A 15,564-nucleotide genomic window follows, 5' to 3' on the forward strand; every position below is an offset into this window, starting at 1 on the left:
GGTTCCTTGTGCGATAGAGGGAACCGGCAGGCGTGTGATTCAAATGAGCTTGTTCTGGGAGGGGGATGATGGAGCATGGCCAATCACACCTGCAGATGATTGCCACTCCACTTCTCTCCTGGCCAGTCGGCATATTCGATGCAGTAGCCTGAGGGAGGAGGACATTAAAACCATGGGGGATGACAGGGTTTAACGATGTTTTGGTGATTAAGACGGTGTCAAGGTTGCTGTACAAGATGTAATTGGCTTGAGCGACTACTGAGTGAGCATTGATCAGCACGAGAGGGCTTGTGCGTGTGGTCCGAGGGTGTTGGATGCGGTCAAGGGCAGTGTTGATGACCTTTTAAACTCTAGTGAGGGTGGGGATAGGCTGGAGGGAGGGAGGAGACTCTTGGTGATGTCTTTTGGCAAATATTAGTATTAGGGGTAACTTTTTAGGTAAAATGCAGGATAGAGACTCAAGTCCTAGACGGTCAGAACAGCCACATACAGGTGAGGTCATTGTCTTTGTTCATCCTTTGTTCAGGAGTGGTGGGCAGAACAGCTGACTGACAGGTCCTGGTCACGTGTCCAGCAGCCTCCTCAATGCCGTGTCTTGCTATGAAAGTGTGTGGTGACTGCTTTTTAAAGTCTGCTTTTCTTTTACATTCCCGAGGGCAGCAGTTCCTTCTTGACAGTATTGGGGCTTCCTGTGGAGGGAAATCTGAACAAAGGATTAGAATTACAATGTAACAAGTTTTGAGTAGAGAACTCTTTCTCTGTGAATGTAACTGACTGAGAATCAAAGAAACAATCTAACCATTTCGCCAGTGTGTGTTTTCTTAAGCTAGAAAAACTCTCCAGGGGAAGGGACTCAGGGTGTGTGACTGTAGCCTTCTGTATGCGTTACCTTGCAGTTTTTCTCAGGCTGGCAATGTCGTTCAATGGAGGGGAAATGCATTGTGGCAATTTTATGCCAGTAATGCTGTGGCGTTCTTCTCTAGCAGTGATTTGAAAAGGGAGAACAATGCTTTACCCTTTTAAATGTTTCGTCTCTTCAAACGTCTGCAAGGGGGTCGCTGCAAAGTGGGTACCCCCAGTGGGCGTCCTGGCTGGAAAGGGGGTCTGGACCCAATAGAAAGTCCTGTGACTGTGTCCTGCTATGCAGTGAGGTGCCACGGGATACCTCAGTATAACTCCTCCGGCTGCAGTTTAGGGCCAGGGTCCCTCGCTCCGTAGGGCCACCACAATACTAGCTACCAGTGTCAAACATCAGTCACAACACCCACAAAGACTCAATGTAAAAGGGAAGGGAGTTAAGACTCACTTTTGTAATCTTAATTCCGATTAAACTTCCTATTCCCTCTGTCTCATCTCATCTGGATCGTTTCTGTGTGTGTCCAACTGGTTTTGTTTACTGTGCGCTTCGAGGCCCTTGGGTCATTTAGCACGTTTTAAAAATTTAACTAAACTAAACTAAAACTGGGTTATGAGAGAGGAGATGTTTCCTGCAAGGACGCAATCCATGCCTCAATATCTTCGCTGCCTTATAGCCCACAGGTATCTGTTGATTGCTTTGCATTTTTACCATATTACTGTCTCTGTTTACCACTTGTACATTAAGGGATGTATATTACGTTGCAGCAGTTACTACCTTTACCACCAGCGGTATTCCATGATTAATGGGGGCCAGTGGGGGCTGCTGAACCTTTCCTGGGGTGGCAGCGCTTCTATGTTGATCTAATTCTTCTCCTTTCTTTGCAGCTGCCAGACCGCCATCATCAACAGGTAATTCTCACATCACGCGCTGCGGCGCGGCGCGCTCAGCGATATATTGTTTCTCCGAATCTGGTACAGCCAGGAATGACAAATGCCCTCATTTTGATTTTGGGCAAAAACCTTGACTAAAAATAGAAAAGGGTGAGAGGGAGAGGAGATACATGGTGTTGGCGAGGCGGTGCATGACGAGGCATGTGGGGGTCCCCCAAAAGGAAAGGGGTACATTTGAAGAGCTGGGTGGCAACAAAAAAACAGTCAGCGCTGTGAACTTACAGTGTGTCTTGTTCCTTTTCCAGCTCAGAGCCATGTCCCTGCAAGTACTTCAGCACCAGGTAGGACTCTTAAGTGTTACCACTGGTGTTTCCTCTGCATCATAAGAAGTGGAAAAAGAAGGGCGTTGCTGTGTCTGAAGTTGGTGAAACTGTGTGGTGATGTCTGTGATGCTCAGTGGGATGTTGGTCCGGTATCATCCAGGGAGACCCAAGGCTTGGTTACACCTCTTCATCCTCTGTTTTCTGTTAGCTGTGGCTATTAGTGCCTGAGCATGTGAGCCAAGGCTGGTCCAGTGGCCCTGTGTGTGATTAACCTTATCAGATTTAGGCTTTAACCATTGGTAACAGCGCCCACATTTCCACACCCACGTCACAGGAATGTGTGCCACGAAGGGACAATGGCCCACAGACCCTGCTGCACATGGCTTCTGTAATATTGTCCAAATGGGTGACAGTTGCAATATCTCTTTCAGTAGGCAGTTCTCCACTTGTGTTTACATGTCTACTACGGGTCTTTGGGAAATTGTTCAACTTCGGGAACTTCGGCATAACATCCTTGATGCTATCAGTCAAGACCTGGAACGGATCAAACTAAATTCATTGGCTCTCTATAATGCAACAGAAAATACAAAAGACTATATACAAAATAAGTGTATTTAAACACGAAATAATGATAAAACATGGATGTAGAAATGAAAAAAAAATTAAAAAAACAGGTGGGATATTCTGCTCCAACCGGATCTATGGAAAATGTGTAATTATTTGTAATTCTGCTCTCGTTGCCATTAACAACGTAACCCTGGCCCCTGCACAGCACCGCCAATCAGACTGGCCTGTCTGGGGAACCAGAATGGAGCAAGTCTCCTTATATTTCCCCTTTCAGTCCACAGAGTGTGTGCCAGGAGCACGAGGCAAGCCTCCTGGAGTTTGTACTGTCACTCCTTGCCAGTTGATGCCATCCTTCCTGGGAAAGTGGAAGGAGGTCGACCTCTGGACATGGAAAAATGGCTTCTCTGTCGCCTCATCGCGTTCTCCAGTCAAGCTACGTCCCTCATATTCTAAACCTCTAGAATAGTCACCGCTAACTGGGAGTACCCAGAACCATCCTAGCCTAGGCCTTATGTCCAATTAAATAAATGTTTTACTACACAATGGGCCTCATTACGACCCTGGCGGTACGGAGTGAACGGCACCGTAAAAGGTGCCGGCGCCGTTCACTCCGTACCGCCGCATTACGAGTTCCCCTCGCGGGACACGGGAAGCACGCCTGGTAAAACCAGGCGTGCTTACCAGGTCCCGCGAGGGGAAGAGAGATCAAACAACGGGCCATCTCGTAATGGACCGTTGTTTGCTCCCTCTCCCATTCCCATTCAGCCCTATGGGGGCTGAAATGGGAATGGGGAAGGACCTTGTCCGGGTCCGTGGAGGGAGGAATTGCCAGGCCTTCCGAAATCGGAATGGCCCAGTAAATCCTCCTTCTGAGGACCCGGGCCCCGACGCGATTTCGGCCGCCAATAGCAGCATGTTACCGCCAAACTCGTAATGAGGGCCAATCTTCCTTTAAACCCACTCTCACAATCCGTATTCCACTAACCTCCTTTCGATGCCCCTTTAGTTTTTAGAAGCAAACATTTAAAAGTCCTGAGAAGGTTGTTGTGGAAATTGTAAAATCTGTCCAGAGTTCCATCCTGGAGAATTTACGTTTGCTCCTACATTTTGGGAATTTACACTATCATTCTAACCTTTAGAACATTACACTGATACGAATATGATAGAAGCCATCAAAGGAACGCGAACAAATGGATTAAAAAATCATTCTTCGTAGAAACTTGACAAGCCCTTGCAAAGACCAAGTCTACACGTCAAGGAGGTAGACTGTGCACAGCAGTAGCCTCCAGATGCATGGCAACACTTCCTGAGGGCATGATTCCAACAGATTCTCCTGAACAGATTCCTCACTGTTTGGAAGATTTTTTAAGGGACCGCATAAATAACCACAAAATGTGTCAGGCCATACTCGGCTTCACCAAGCACTGGCTCACGGTTCACGCATGAAACACATGTGAAACACAGACTACCCCCTTCTCCTGTATTTTACCAATATTCAGACCAATATTCAGTGTGTCAATACCCGATTATTCTGAGAGTTTTTCAACTGCTCTTTATAAAGGTGGTTTACAATTAGCCATATATGTTTTGGAAATAAACCTCTTTTATGTTGTTGTAGAACTCATGACCAGATGGAACACTGAAAGCCAGTCTGTCTTTTTTGCAAACTAACCCATGAAGAATACATTTTGTATTTATATTGGTGATAAGTATGTCGTCAATTATGTTTTTAGACAGAAGATGTTTGTAATGAAGAAACTAATGTTGTGAAATAAATGTATCCAAAGTTTCATGTACACAATCAAAAAGGCTCTGTGTCGTTTAGTGATCTGATGACACAGGTGTATCTGTATTCTACTGTATGTGGTCTGAATATTGATAAAATACAGGAGAAGGTGGTAGTCTGTTTCACATGTGTTTCATATTACTTTCTCCCTATTATAACACAGTCTCCTCGAAAACACGTTCCCTTAAACAGCAGGACCATTTGTTTGTGGGTTTGTGTTGTGCGTTGGAAGGGGCATGGTGTTCCGCTACTTCTTTTCGTACACTTCGACCACTAATAGTCAGGCCTCATCAGTGAGGTGGTGCTGTGCCTCTCTGAGCACATTGAGCAAGGGGTTCATGTCTGGATAACCCTAGTGAACTTAGGGTGACCAAACCTACGTTCCTTAATCATAGAAAAGGAGGTATGGGTGCCCCTCTTCTGAGTGGATCCACTATGAGGAGTGTCTCAACATGAAATGGTGATCAGACCAGGAAGGTGTCTCATGAAAGCCTGAGATGTGTGTGGTCTCGCAATGGGTGTGAAATGTCTCCGACATTGGGGCTGGTGGCAGGGTGGCTGACTGGCATCTCTTTAGACCAAGCAGAGATCAGCAGTAGAGGTTTCTCTGTGCTCAGGTGGGGACGTCCACAGGTGTTATAGAAATGGACAACAAATGGGACATTAAAACTGGACTAATAATTGTGTAAAAAGTAGTCTAATTGGGAAAAAATCCTTTAAACTACTAAAATGGATATATGTGCCTTTCAGAGGACCTTGGGAAGTCAACAGCCTCCTACAGGCCTGCGCAGGAAAGTATTCTAGCCAGAGTGTCCCAGCTCCCAACAAGTAGGCTAGTCCTAGCACCAACACCAGTAAGGGAAGCTATGGTTGCGCGCCACCAACCTTTGTCAGCGGTTTGGCGTGAGGAATTCTCCTGGTAATTTCCTTCAGGCTTTCTAAAGTTCATGCCACATATTGTGCATATCTAGAATAGCAACATGTTGATAAATATTCTATCAATCTTCTAAGGCTAATGTTAAGTTCAGGGTAAACATAACCTAATCTGGGATGCCACATTCAAATGGTAAAATAGGGTTTTTATAAAAATGATGTGATTTCTAAGATGGCCGCCGGGCTTCGTGCAGGGTGCGTGCTCTGAGCATTTAGCATGCAGACACATAGAGTTGCTGTCATGATGGTATAAACTTCCAATCACGCTGTGTCTGGGAAGGGCTTCTGCACCATCTGCCACAGGTCCATGCAACTAACGTCCCAGACCTTCTCAGATGCGCTGCTCAATGTTTGTTGATGGTGACTATTGTGAAAGGTTTATGGGGAAATCTAGACTGTTCTGTGTGAAGGTAATGTCTTCTTTCCTTGATGTTCTTGCAGTGTATTTACCCGCCCGTCTTCAGAATGGTGCCAGTCGCTGTGAGGGCCGCGTTGAGGTCTGGTACAATTCCTCCTGGGGGACGGTGTGTGACGATGGCTGGGACCTTAACGATGCACAGGTGGTGTGCAGACAGCTCGGCTGTGGAGTGGCGGTTTCTGCTCCAAGCATGGCGCTCTTTGGTCAGGGCAATGGAAGCATCATCCTGGATGATGTCGGCTGCAGTGGCTCGGAGTCCTCCCTCTCCGGGTGCTCCCACTCCGGGTTGACTACGCATAACTGTGGGCACCATGAGGATGCGGGGGTCGTCTGCTCCGGTGAGTGCTCGTTCTCCTTTGGGGTGAAGGTTCACTACAAGTAAATTCCAACCCGCAGGGGAGGGACAGCCTGATAAAAGGGAACTAGTAGAACATGAACATACCTGCATTCATTTTTAGAAGGTAACTGGTTTGTTCCTCTCCTTCTGCCTAAGCACTAGAGTCACCGCCTTCTCAGCACTGCCAGATCAGCACCATACCCACCCTCACCTCCGCACTGCCACCTATTCTGGCAGTCACACTTTCGGACTTTCATGCTGTGAATCCACCTTTTCAGCCGCTCATCGGAGACCGATCATTCACACTAAGCTCAGCTTCCACTATTACTCCACCTCCCCCAAATCTTAAGCACTAAGTCAAGTACTCACCATGTGTAACCTCATGGATCCCACCCTCACTAACACCCAGCAGTCCACCCGCTATTTAAAACCATCACTCCCCCGTTCACTGTGGTTATACTGAGCCGCCACCATTACCCAACCTCATGGTCCCTGAATTACTGACACCGGGTTAGGCTGGTGGTCAGTCAAAGTGTTTTATTTGACTTTCTCCATTTCATAAATCAACAAACATTCATCAGGTTTGTACAGAGAGAAATATATGCACATTTTTAAGATTTCATAGCATTCCTATAGCATGAGAGTTTACAACTTCCTTCTTTACCAAGTCCAGTTTTAAAGCGGAGTAAGAACAACACACGAAGTGGAACAGAGCCATGAATGTTTCTTTCATAGTTTAACTTTATTTCTTGAGGGAATTCAAGAAAGTGTACATTGAATGTCAAATGACAGTACTTGCCTTCAAAATGTGTAGATGTTCTCTTTGCCAGGATAAAGGTGGCAGCATATTGCTTGCAGCAAAATGGTTTCTTTGTTGCCTCCTATGCATTATGTGGCACAGGCTGGGGCCCACCTGCACACATGCTGGAAACAGAAACAGGAGTTCTGGAGTGCACTTGGTAAATGCCGTACGTGAACACGTGCAGCCCTTTTATTGTAGAAATGACATCACGTGTCATTGCACACTTGACACTGCATGAGCCTTGGGGGGGGGGGGGTCCAGACACGGTCAACCACACCATCCTGATCAATTGTCTCTGTGAAAAACCTGGGCACCACTGATCAGTCCCTAGCCTGGTTGGCATCATTCCTCTCCGATCAACCCTCCCAGGTCCATCTGGGATCCTTTCTCTCCACCACGTCTCTCTCCACATGTGGTGTTCCCCAGTGCTCTAACCTCTCACCCTGGCTCTGCAACCTTTACTTGGTACCTCTGTCCCACCTCATCTCTACATTCTCTCCTAACTTTCAGTGTTATGCGGATGACACTCAGCTCTCCTTCAGGCTCCCCTCAGCCTCCTCTCCCCTCTCGCTCATTCCTGATTGTCTATCCGCATATCAGGAATGGTGTGTCTCTAATGATCTGTTCCCCAATGCCAGTAAGGCTGAGATCCTTCTCATTGGGACCCCTGCTCCTGGTTTCCCTCTTTCACTCTGGCTACCCTCCTTGGGCACTCTGCCTGCGCCTTCCTGTGTGGCAAAAAACCTTGGTGTAATTTTTGACTCCATCCTCTCCTTCTCTCCTCACATCACGGACGTCTCTAAGAAGTCCCACTGCCAGCTGCACCTCCTCAGAGGTATTCTGACTTTTCTCGCTTTCCCCCAGAAGCTCACTGTCTCCAGAGCCCTGGTTCTCTCTAGGCTGGACGACTCAAACAGCCCCTTTCTAAATCTGCCTGCCTCTACTCTCCGCCCTCTGCACCTCATCCAGAACAGGACTGCGAGACTTGCCCTGGACCTCAAGCCCAGGGATCGTATCTCTAAAGCCCTGAAATCTCTCCAGTGGCTCCCTGTGGCTGCAAGGAACAAGGTCAAGACCCTCTGCATTGTCCACAAGGCTTTCTGGGGCCAGGGACCAGACTACATACAACTCTCTCTTCCTAAGCACTTCCCCTGTCAAACCCTCTGCTCATCCACCTCCAACACTCTGACGGGCAGATCCTTCTCTAGGCTGTGAGTGGGGGGGGGGGGGTAGATCTATCTCCTAAGCTGGGGCCTTCCTCTGGAACATCCTCCCTGCCTCTCTCAAACTTGAGCAGGACCACCTTAAATTCTGGAAGCAACTCAAGACCTTCCTTTTCGCTTCTGTTTTCTCTCTCTCTCTCCTGCTGATGCGCTTGTCTGCTGCACTAACTGGTTACCTGGCCTCGCTCTGAACCTTATGGGAACCAGGCTCCTTCACGACCAGTAGCCCCAGGCACTGCCTACCGCGCACTAGGGACTGTATCTGAAACCCCACAGTCCCCTGCCTCTTTGCACTCACTTAGAACCGGCCACCCCGGCTGCACTTACTTGAGCTTTGTTATTGCACTTCTCCTCTCCCTCCCCCTGGCACTTTCCCTCTCCCTCCCCCTGGCACTTCCCCTCTCCCTCAGGCTTGTACTTGCATGATCTGAATTACAGACGCGTTATAAATTACTTATCATATCATATCATATCAAACACTTAACATTGGCAATTCATTCTTTGATCACATTTAGGATTGGGCAATACAACTAAAACATATACATCTAAGACCCAGCCAGTGGGGCAACTGGGCATTCTATATATACAAAACACTTTATTAGTCCAAGAAGATGGTATACCACTGATGCCCTTTTACTGAGCCCAAATTAAGCCTACAGGCAGTTCACATGATCACAGTTTCAGACGGGCACTTCACTGTGTCCACTTTAAGTGTGCCACCCCTAGACAGGAACACAGCTTCAAAAGGTACCTAAAAGGCCCTTGACTACCTAAACCTGGGCGATAGTTATTTATGGTTCAATGCCAGGAAAGAGGTTCCTCTGTGTCCACGTGCAGGCAAAGCCGCACCCGGAATAACCAGAGGCCACATCTGCTGCCTGGCGCTGTGAGTCAGTCCAAAACAGGGAGGTTCTTCACCTGCTTCAATGCACTGGCACACCGCAATCATGACCGCAGAGGCCGCGCTGTTCCTTCACTCCCCCAGGCAGGGGTCATCACGGGATTGGTAGGGGCTGCCTGCATCCTTCTTGGCCACAGGAGCACCCTCTTTACTGAGGACCAAGGTAAGGTCGCCGGGATGGTGCTTCAGTGTTTTCCTCGGTTCCCCAAGTGACAGATGTATTTATTTCTCGTGGCTGAGGCCGCATGCATTCTTTCCCAGCAAGCTGCATTCTTCTCTGCCTCCATTCCCATGGTGGATTCCGCTACCACTCGCATCCCCCAGTTAAGGGCTGTCTATAACTGCTGTGGCCAAGGCCGCAAAGACGGCGGTGGTGTATGCCGCTTCTCTCCTGCTGCAGCGGTGTGAACCGCTGTTCCCTCTCCCAGCCTGGGCCCCACAAACAGCATGTGCAATCTTTGCTGGCAAACTGGCAGTTGTCAGGGCTGCTTCTGACTCCATTCAGTCAGTGCATTCGAGTCTGCATCGGGTACTCCGGTGGTGGGCACCCGGGCACTACAGGACCTCGTCGGCTCACCAACGGTTGTCAGGACTTGCCTGACATAAACATTAAGCGCACACCAAAAACATGCTCTGGGCACAACACGGGACCTCGTCTGGGAGGCCGACGATCATCGGGGAAAACTGGACAAAAGAGCTGTGTACCATACATCAGGCGCTCATAGGGGCATGAACCAGCCATGACGGTCTGCACACGGGTTACGTCAAGTCCTCGTTGCCGTTGTGTTGGGCGTACTGGATAAGGCCGGTCCCACTCCAGCATACATGCTGGACAGAGACACAGGTACTCTGTAGTTCGATTGGTAACTGCTGTACGTGAGCCTGTGTGGCCATTTTATTGTACAAATGACATCACGTGTCACTAGAGATGTGACATTGCACGAGCCTGAGGGGGTGGGGGATTCAAACATAACACTATGCTTATCTGCCAAAAAGAGAAGGAGCATATATTGTAGAACAGTGGCGGCCATCTTGAAACAGCGACTGTACACATCATATGCCAAAATGTTTGCTCTAACCACTGATTAAACAGCAGTTTCCCTGATTCTTGAATTTCCAGCCGCTATTGTAATGGATGAAGTGCTCCATGCGGAGCCCCGCCTTCTACAATCATGGCGGCCATCTTGGCAAAGTGTTTTCATTCATTGAACGGGACACACAGGACCTCCCATTCAATGAATGGCAGTACTTTTTTTTAGCACCCTGGGTTTCCGCTTTGATAACCTGGGGTGCTAATGGCATTAGTAATCAGTTCCATGGGCTACACCACAGGTTAACTCCCCAGATCCCTCGTTAACCACCCTCGCTTCACTCAGGCCCTTGACTCGGGCTGGAGGGCCGTTTCCCCCGGGATTGCCCCTGGAACGGGTTTCTAATGCCACATTGTAAGCAGTCTTGAATTTGTCTGTAAATGTATCTGACCGAGAATCATAGAAACAATGTTGCCATTTACCCGATGTGTGTGTGTTTTTAAGCTAGAAATATTCTACAGGGGGAGTGAAGCAGGGCTTTCTCTCGGTGTTCCTTAAAAGCCTTTTTCATGCAGGATGTCTTGTTCAGTGGAGGCATAATGCATTGTGCTTCTTGTTTGCCAGTAATGCTGTTTAAAGGAAACAAAGGGCCTCATTACCAGTTGGGTGGTATTGCGGTGGTAAACCCATCGGAATACTGCCCAAACAAATTACTGTTACCGCCACTTGGTCCGGCAGAATTTCTGCCAGATTGCAAGTGGTGGTGGCGGTGTAAGTGCGCATTAAATTTTAGTCTGTTGGACTCAATGGGCCTCATGACAACCCTGGCGGTAGCCATGCCTGTAAAACAGGCACGGCTGCCATCGTAGTTGCATTTTTTCTGGCACCCAGAAATGGGCAATTACGGAGTCATACGATATTTGGCCATTCCTGGTCGCCGGAAAAAATTCTTCCCCATTCCCACTTGAGCCCCATAGGGCTCAATGAGACTGGGGAAGCCGGATACACAGGCGCCGTTGATAACGCTGTGCTTGTGGGTGCCTTTCATTCTGCCAGGTCAGACCTGGCGGAATGAAAGGAATACGCGAGTACAACTCAGAGTTTGACAGTCCGGATACAACGGTACCGGCAACCTTCCCGGACCAGCAAACTCGGAATGAGGCTCAATGTTTTTGTTTTGCCAAATTACCGCTGCAGTAATTCTGCTGATTCTGCCGAAACTTGTAATTTGACGTAGTCGTAAAGTTGCCAGTAACGAAGTTACCTCCAACTTTACCACTTACAGCCAAACTCTTGAAGTGGGAAAAGTGACCAAAAGGCTCCCACCAATCCCCTCTCAACCATGGCCTAGAGGATCACGGCCCAAACACCCGCCACGAGAGGAGTTTGCCCATCTCCCTGACGACCAAATTCCCTGGTACAAGAACATACGGATGTGCCCACTCGCATGCCCACCCGCATGCCCACCAGCCTGCCCTGCAAATGCCGACACCTGAGGCATGGATGAACTCGACTAAACCATCTAGCACCAAATCAACACATCGTTAGAGATGCCATGACGACCTAGCTAACGGTCAGCACACACGTGCAACATACACACCGGACACTCCCACATCAATTCACACGAAGAACATACTCAATGCTATGACGTAGGCGACGGACACACCCACGGACGTGCATCTTTATTATTTTCAACATAGGCTTTTCAAATGCAGAAACGCAAGACGCATAAAGAACTCATCTAAAAAGGCTTGCTCACGCTTCTTCTAAAACCATGTACCATAATGAGGAATATAACGGAGACACGATACTGGGGATAGAGCAATATGATACCATAACCTGCAGCGCCCTGCATTAAATGGTTCCTCCTATGCACCAGGCCCAAGTAGGCCGCAAGCAAAAGCTTTCATGAACATTGAATGAGCAAGGGTTCGGTTGCTGACCCTGCAGAATGAGCCCAGCGAAAGCAGACAGTCAAGGGCACAACGTTGCAAACTCTCATTCCGCAAGCCGACGCCAAGGTCGCACCTGCAAGATAAGCCAGGCACACAGTGAGAAATGTAATATTAATTGTGCAGAATTCTGCCTCAACCACTGTCCCCACCTCACGTGACCAAGCCGAACTTGATAGGGTGCCAAGCCCAGGAGGAAGAAGGCGTCTGGATCCCCCCGTCTCAAGACACAGGCAGATACAATTAAGCGACTCAACAGACATCTGCGACGGTGGGAGTAGTCGGCCTTCCTGCTTATGAATAAGTCCTCACATTGTCTGCACACACCCATAGTGAAACATTGTTGCAAATGACAGGTGCACCGCGAGATGGGAACAGCGATGGTCCCAGACTGGGGGGCTCGCGGGTGAACTAATCAGAACATGGGACCCTTATCACTGACGCCATTAACATTGACCAATCCTCAGGCGTCTTCATGTAACAATTTTTATGTATCAAACTGAAGGGACAACCCAAGTATACCACCTGACTGACCCTTAACCAATAACCAAGTCTTCTATATGTATGCTATACTAACCCTACCACTCGGGGAACCAATCCAGAGTGGCGATAGGTTTTTTGCTAATTTTGCTAAGGTGACGCGAGTAGCGCGTCACGCTAAGGTAAAAAGGGCCTGCGAGCCCCACGCTGCTGAGAGAGTGTCAGGACGGACGCGTACAATCCTTGGCCATCCCTGCCGTTTTGTTTAATAAACAGCAGAATCACCTTGCTTCTTGCGTGTGTCTCATACTCTATCTTTTTGGGATATACGGGAGGAGTTGGGGCCTCCCTGCCCGGAGGTCCGCGGACGGCCCAGCCGGCCCCGGGAGAATTTCCCCCGACAAGTTGGAGGCACTGCTGAGATCTGTTTAAGGTCCGCTTTTATTTTTATTTTTCCAAGTACTCCCGTTGCGAGGAGGCCCGGCGGCGCGGCCCCCTCTGCCGCTGCCCCCTTTTCAGGACTACAGGACCATCGCGGAACTGCGAGAAGACCGGACGGCGCAATCCGGATAGTGGCCCTCGGGAGCCGGTTGAGAAGTATCCCGCTCGCGGTTGGCGAGTGTCCAGACGTAGTCCAGACGAGGGGAGGTGGCGAGCCGCTTGGAGGGGTGCACGCAGTCGAGCGGCCCCGCATCAAGAGAACTTGGTGAGTATGCCACGCCCAACAAGCAATGTGAAATTGTGAGGGAGGGGGGAGGAATTGAATACGGGAGGCGGGAGGTGTTGCACAGGTGAGCGGCGAAGGTTTGACAATTTAGTGTTGGCAATGAAATGAATGGTAGCCGGACGAGTGCGAGAGCAGTCCGCTACGTTACGGGAGAGAAGGGGGCGGAGCACGAAAACATCACGTGCGGCCGCTCGTAGAAACTGATTGGCCTAGGTTGCGACCACGTGTAAGGGTGTGTGTGTGTGGTTTCCTACTATTTGGCAATTATTGATCAATGAGTAGATGAGGATCCCTATTGTTCGAGCAGGAAACTCGATAGATAGATGACGTTTCCCTGTAGGCGGTAGCTAGCTGGTTGCCTAATACGGAAGATAATTGGCTGGTTAAGCCCTCCTGTCGAGGGGCGTATCACACGCGAGGCGACGCAGTGTGCGCAGTCCGATTATATTATTGATTACCTTGTTCCAGGAGTGACAGGAAGACAGCTGTGGGGTTAACGGGGGTAGATTGCGAGTGTATTTTGGACTTAAAGAATATATGAAGAACTTACCAGTAGTCTGAAGAGATCGGTGACGTCACCAGCAGGGCTTACATAGGACATCTCGAGAACCAGACATCTTTTATTTTTTGAGTGGCGGGAAGGAGAGCTGTGTTAAGGGCGTGGAAACGGAGGTACACGGTAATGAGTTGATCGGGGGAAGGCGAAAGGAGGTACGTGGCTGCGCACGGAGAACGCCGGCCACGGCAAGTGCAGAGGAGGGAGGAGGAGCAAGTGAAAATAGGACGGCGGTATAAGAACGTCACAAGGGGCACGCAGCCGCAGGGGGCTGCGTGCGCTCAGGCCGCAGGGGGCCGTAAGGGTGTTGTATAAAGGAAGAAACTAAAGAAAAGAATATACAAATGTAAATATTATATTTTACTAATTTTTCCTTAGCGGACTATCGCAAGTCCCCAAACTTACGGGGCCAGGTAAAGGTACAAGGTTGTATATTGTAAACTGCTAGTGTGATAACCACTACCAAATAGGGGAAGGGTAACAAGTGGAGCGCTACTATGTCATACGGGACAGGATCGGGGGGTGGGGGAACACCCTCACAACCCCGCTGCAACACATATGTAAAACACTATCACCCCATAGAGAGAAATTGATCAAGTACAGCATAGAATGGTCACAGGGGACGGACAACAAAATGACGACACCATGGCCGCCTAATGGTAGCTTCGATCCATATACCCAACACTCACTATTAAACTATCTGCACAATACATACAAGAGGAAGAAGTTAACGCACCACGTGGAGGTGTTCAACTTGTGGAGGATGCTCCAGGGGACCCGACCAGGACTAAACGGAATGTTCATTGTAGGGGAAACAACGGGAGACAAGGAGATTAAGGAGGAGAGAGAGAGTGGGGAAAAGAGAAGTGAAGGAACACAGAACACGGGGAGAGGACAAGAGGGAGGAGAAAAGAGTGACGACTCAACCGAAAATGAAATAAAAAAGGAACAGAGCGACGATATACCTCTAGCGAAGGTAGTGAAAACAGAGGGAGGGGACTTGTACCCTTTAAGAGAACTAGGAGAAATAGCAAGAGAACCATTAAGGGCGGCTGAGGGGTACTCGAACCCAGCATACAGCCCGCCTCCATATACAGCTACAGGTGGCCACACGGGAGGGGAGCGGAGTAGTAAAACGGGATCAGCTCATGGGAAGATGATAGCAGGGGAGGGGAGGACTGAAGAAGAGCAGACTACGGACATAGGAAATGACGAGTGGGTAGCTGCACAGATACTATTGAAATTACGAGGTTCATTAACAGGAGAAGAGAAGGAGGTGGTGAGGAAAATGGACGAGGATAATGCCAGGGAGAGTGAAATGGAAGGGGAAGAGGGGAAAAGAAAGGGGGAAGAGCCGTTAAGGAAAAAGGAAGAGACTTTGGAGGAACGATTAGCAGAATTAAGGGATGAACAGAATGCACTGATCAAGCAGCTCGAGAGGGGGGAAAGAGAGAGAGCACGGGAAAGGAAAGAAGGTAAGAATGAGTTGGGTAAAATGAGAGAACGAACTGAGGAGCAAAGGAGAGAAGCCGAAAGGCTAAAGGCAGCGGCAGAAAGGGTATCGAGAGCAGTACTGCGCGACAGGAAAAAAGAGGAAGAGGAGAAAGAAAAAGAAATGGCAATATGGAAGAAGAGATTACTGTTAGAAACGACAAGGAAATACGAAGAAGGGAGGATGATAGAGAGTATAATAGAAAGGGAGAGGGAGAGATGGGAAAGGAAGAAAGAAGATGAAAAGATATTGTCAAAAATGAGTTGTGAAGTAATGGAAGAATTAAA

At 48.8% G+C, this 15,564-nt stretch overlaps 1 protein-coding gene across 4 annotated transcripts in view; it reads left to right on the forward strand.

Moving 5' to 3' along the window:
* LOC138473324 (deleted in malignant brain tumors 1 protein-like) overlaps positions 1–15,564 on the forward strand; it is a 633,955-nt gene that overhangs the window by 306,137 nt on the left and 312,254 nt on the right. For all 4 annotated transcript variants that reach the window (XM_069611990.1, XM_069611993.1, XM_069611992.1 and 1 more), the window contains 3 exons: positions 1,744–1,767; positions 2,055–2,090; positions 5,800–6,114. In XM_069611990.1, coding sequence (XP_069468091.1) covers positions 1,744–1,767; positions 2,055–2,090; positions 5,800–6,114 — 375 coding nt within the window. The remainder of the gene's footprint in view (positions 1–1,743; positions 1,768–2,054; positions 2,091–5,799; positions 6,115–15,564) is intronic.

This window comes from Ambystoma mexicanum, chromosome 8, assembly GCF_040938575.1.
Source record: "Ambystoma mexicanum isolate Mex_15411 chromosome 8, UKY_AmexF1_1, whole genome shotgun sequence".
NCBI classification, from domain to species: domain Eukaryota; kingdom Metazoa; phylum Chordata; class Amphibia; order Caudata; family Ambystomatidae; genus Ambystoma; species Ambystoma mexicanum.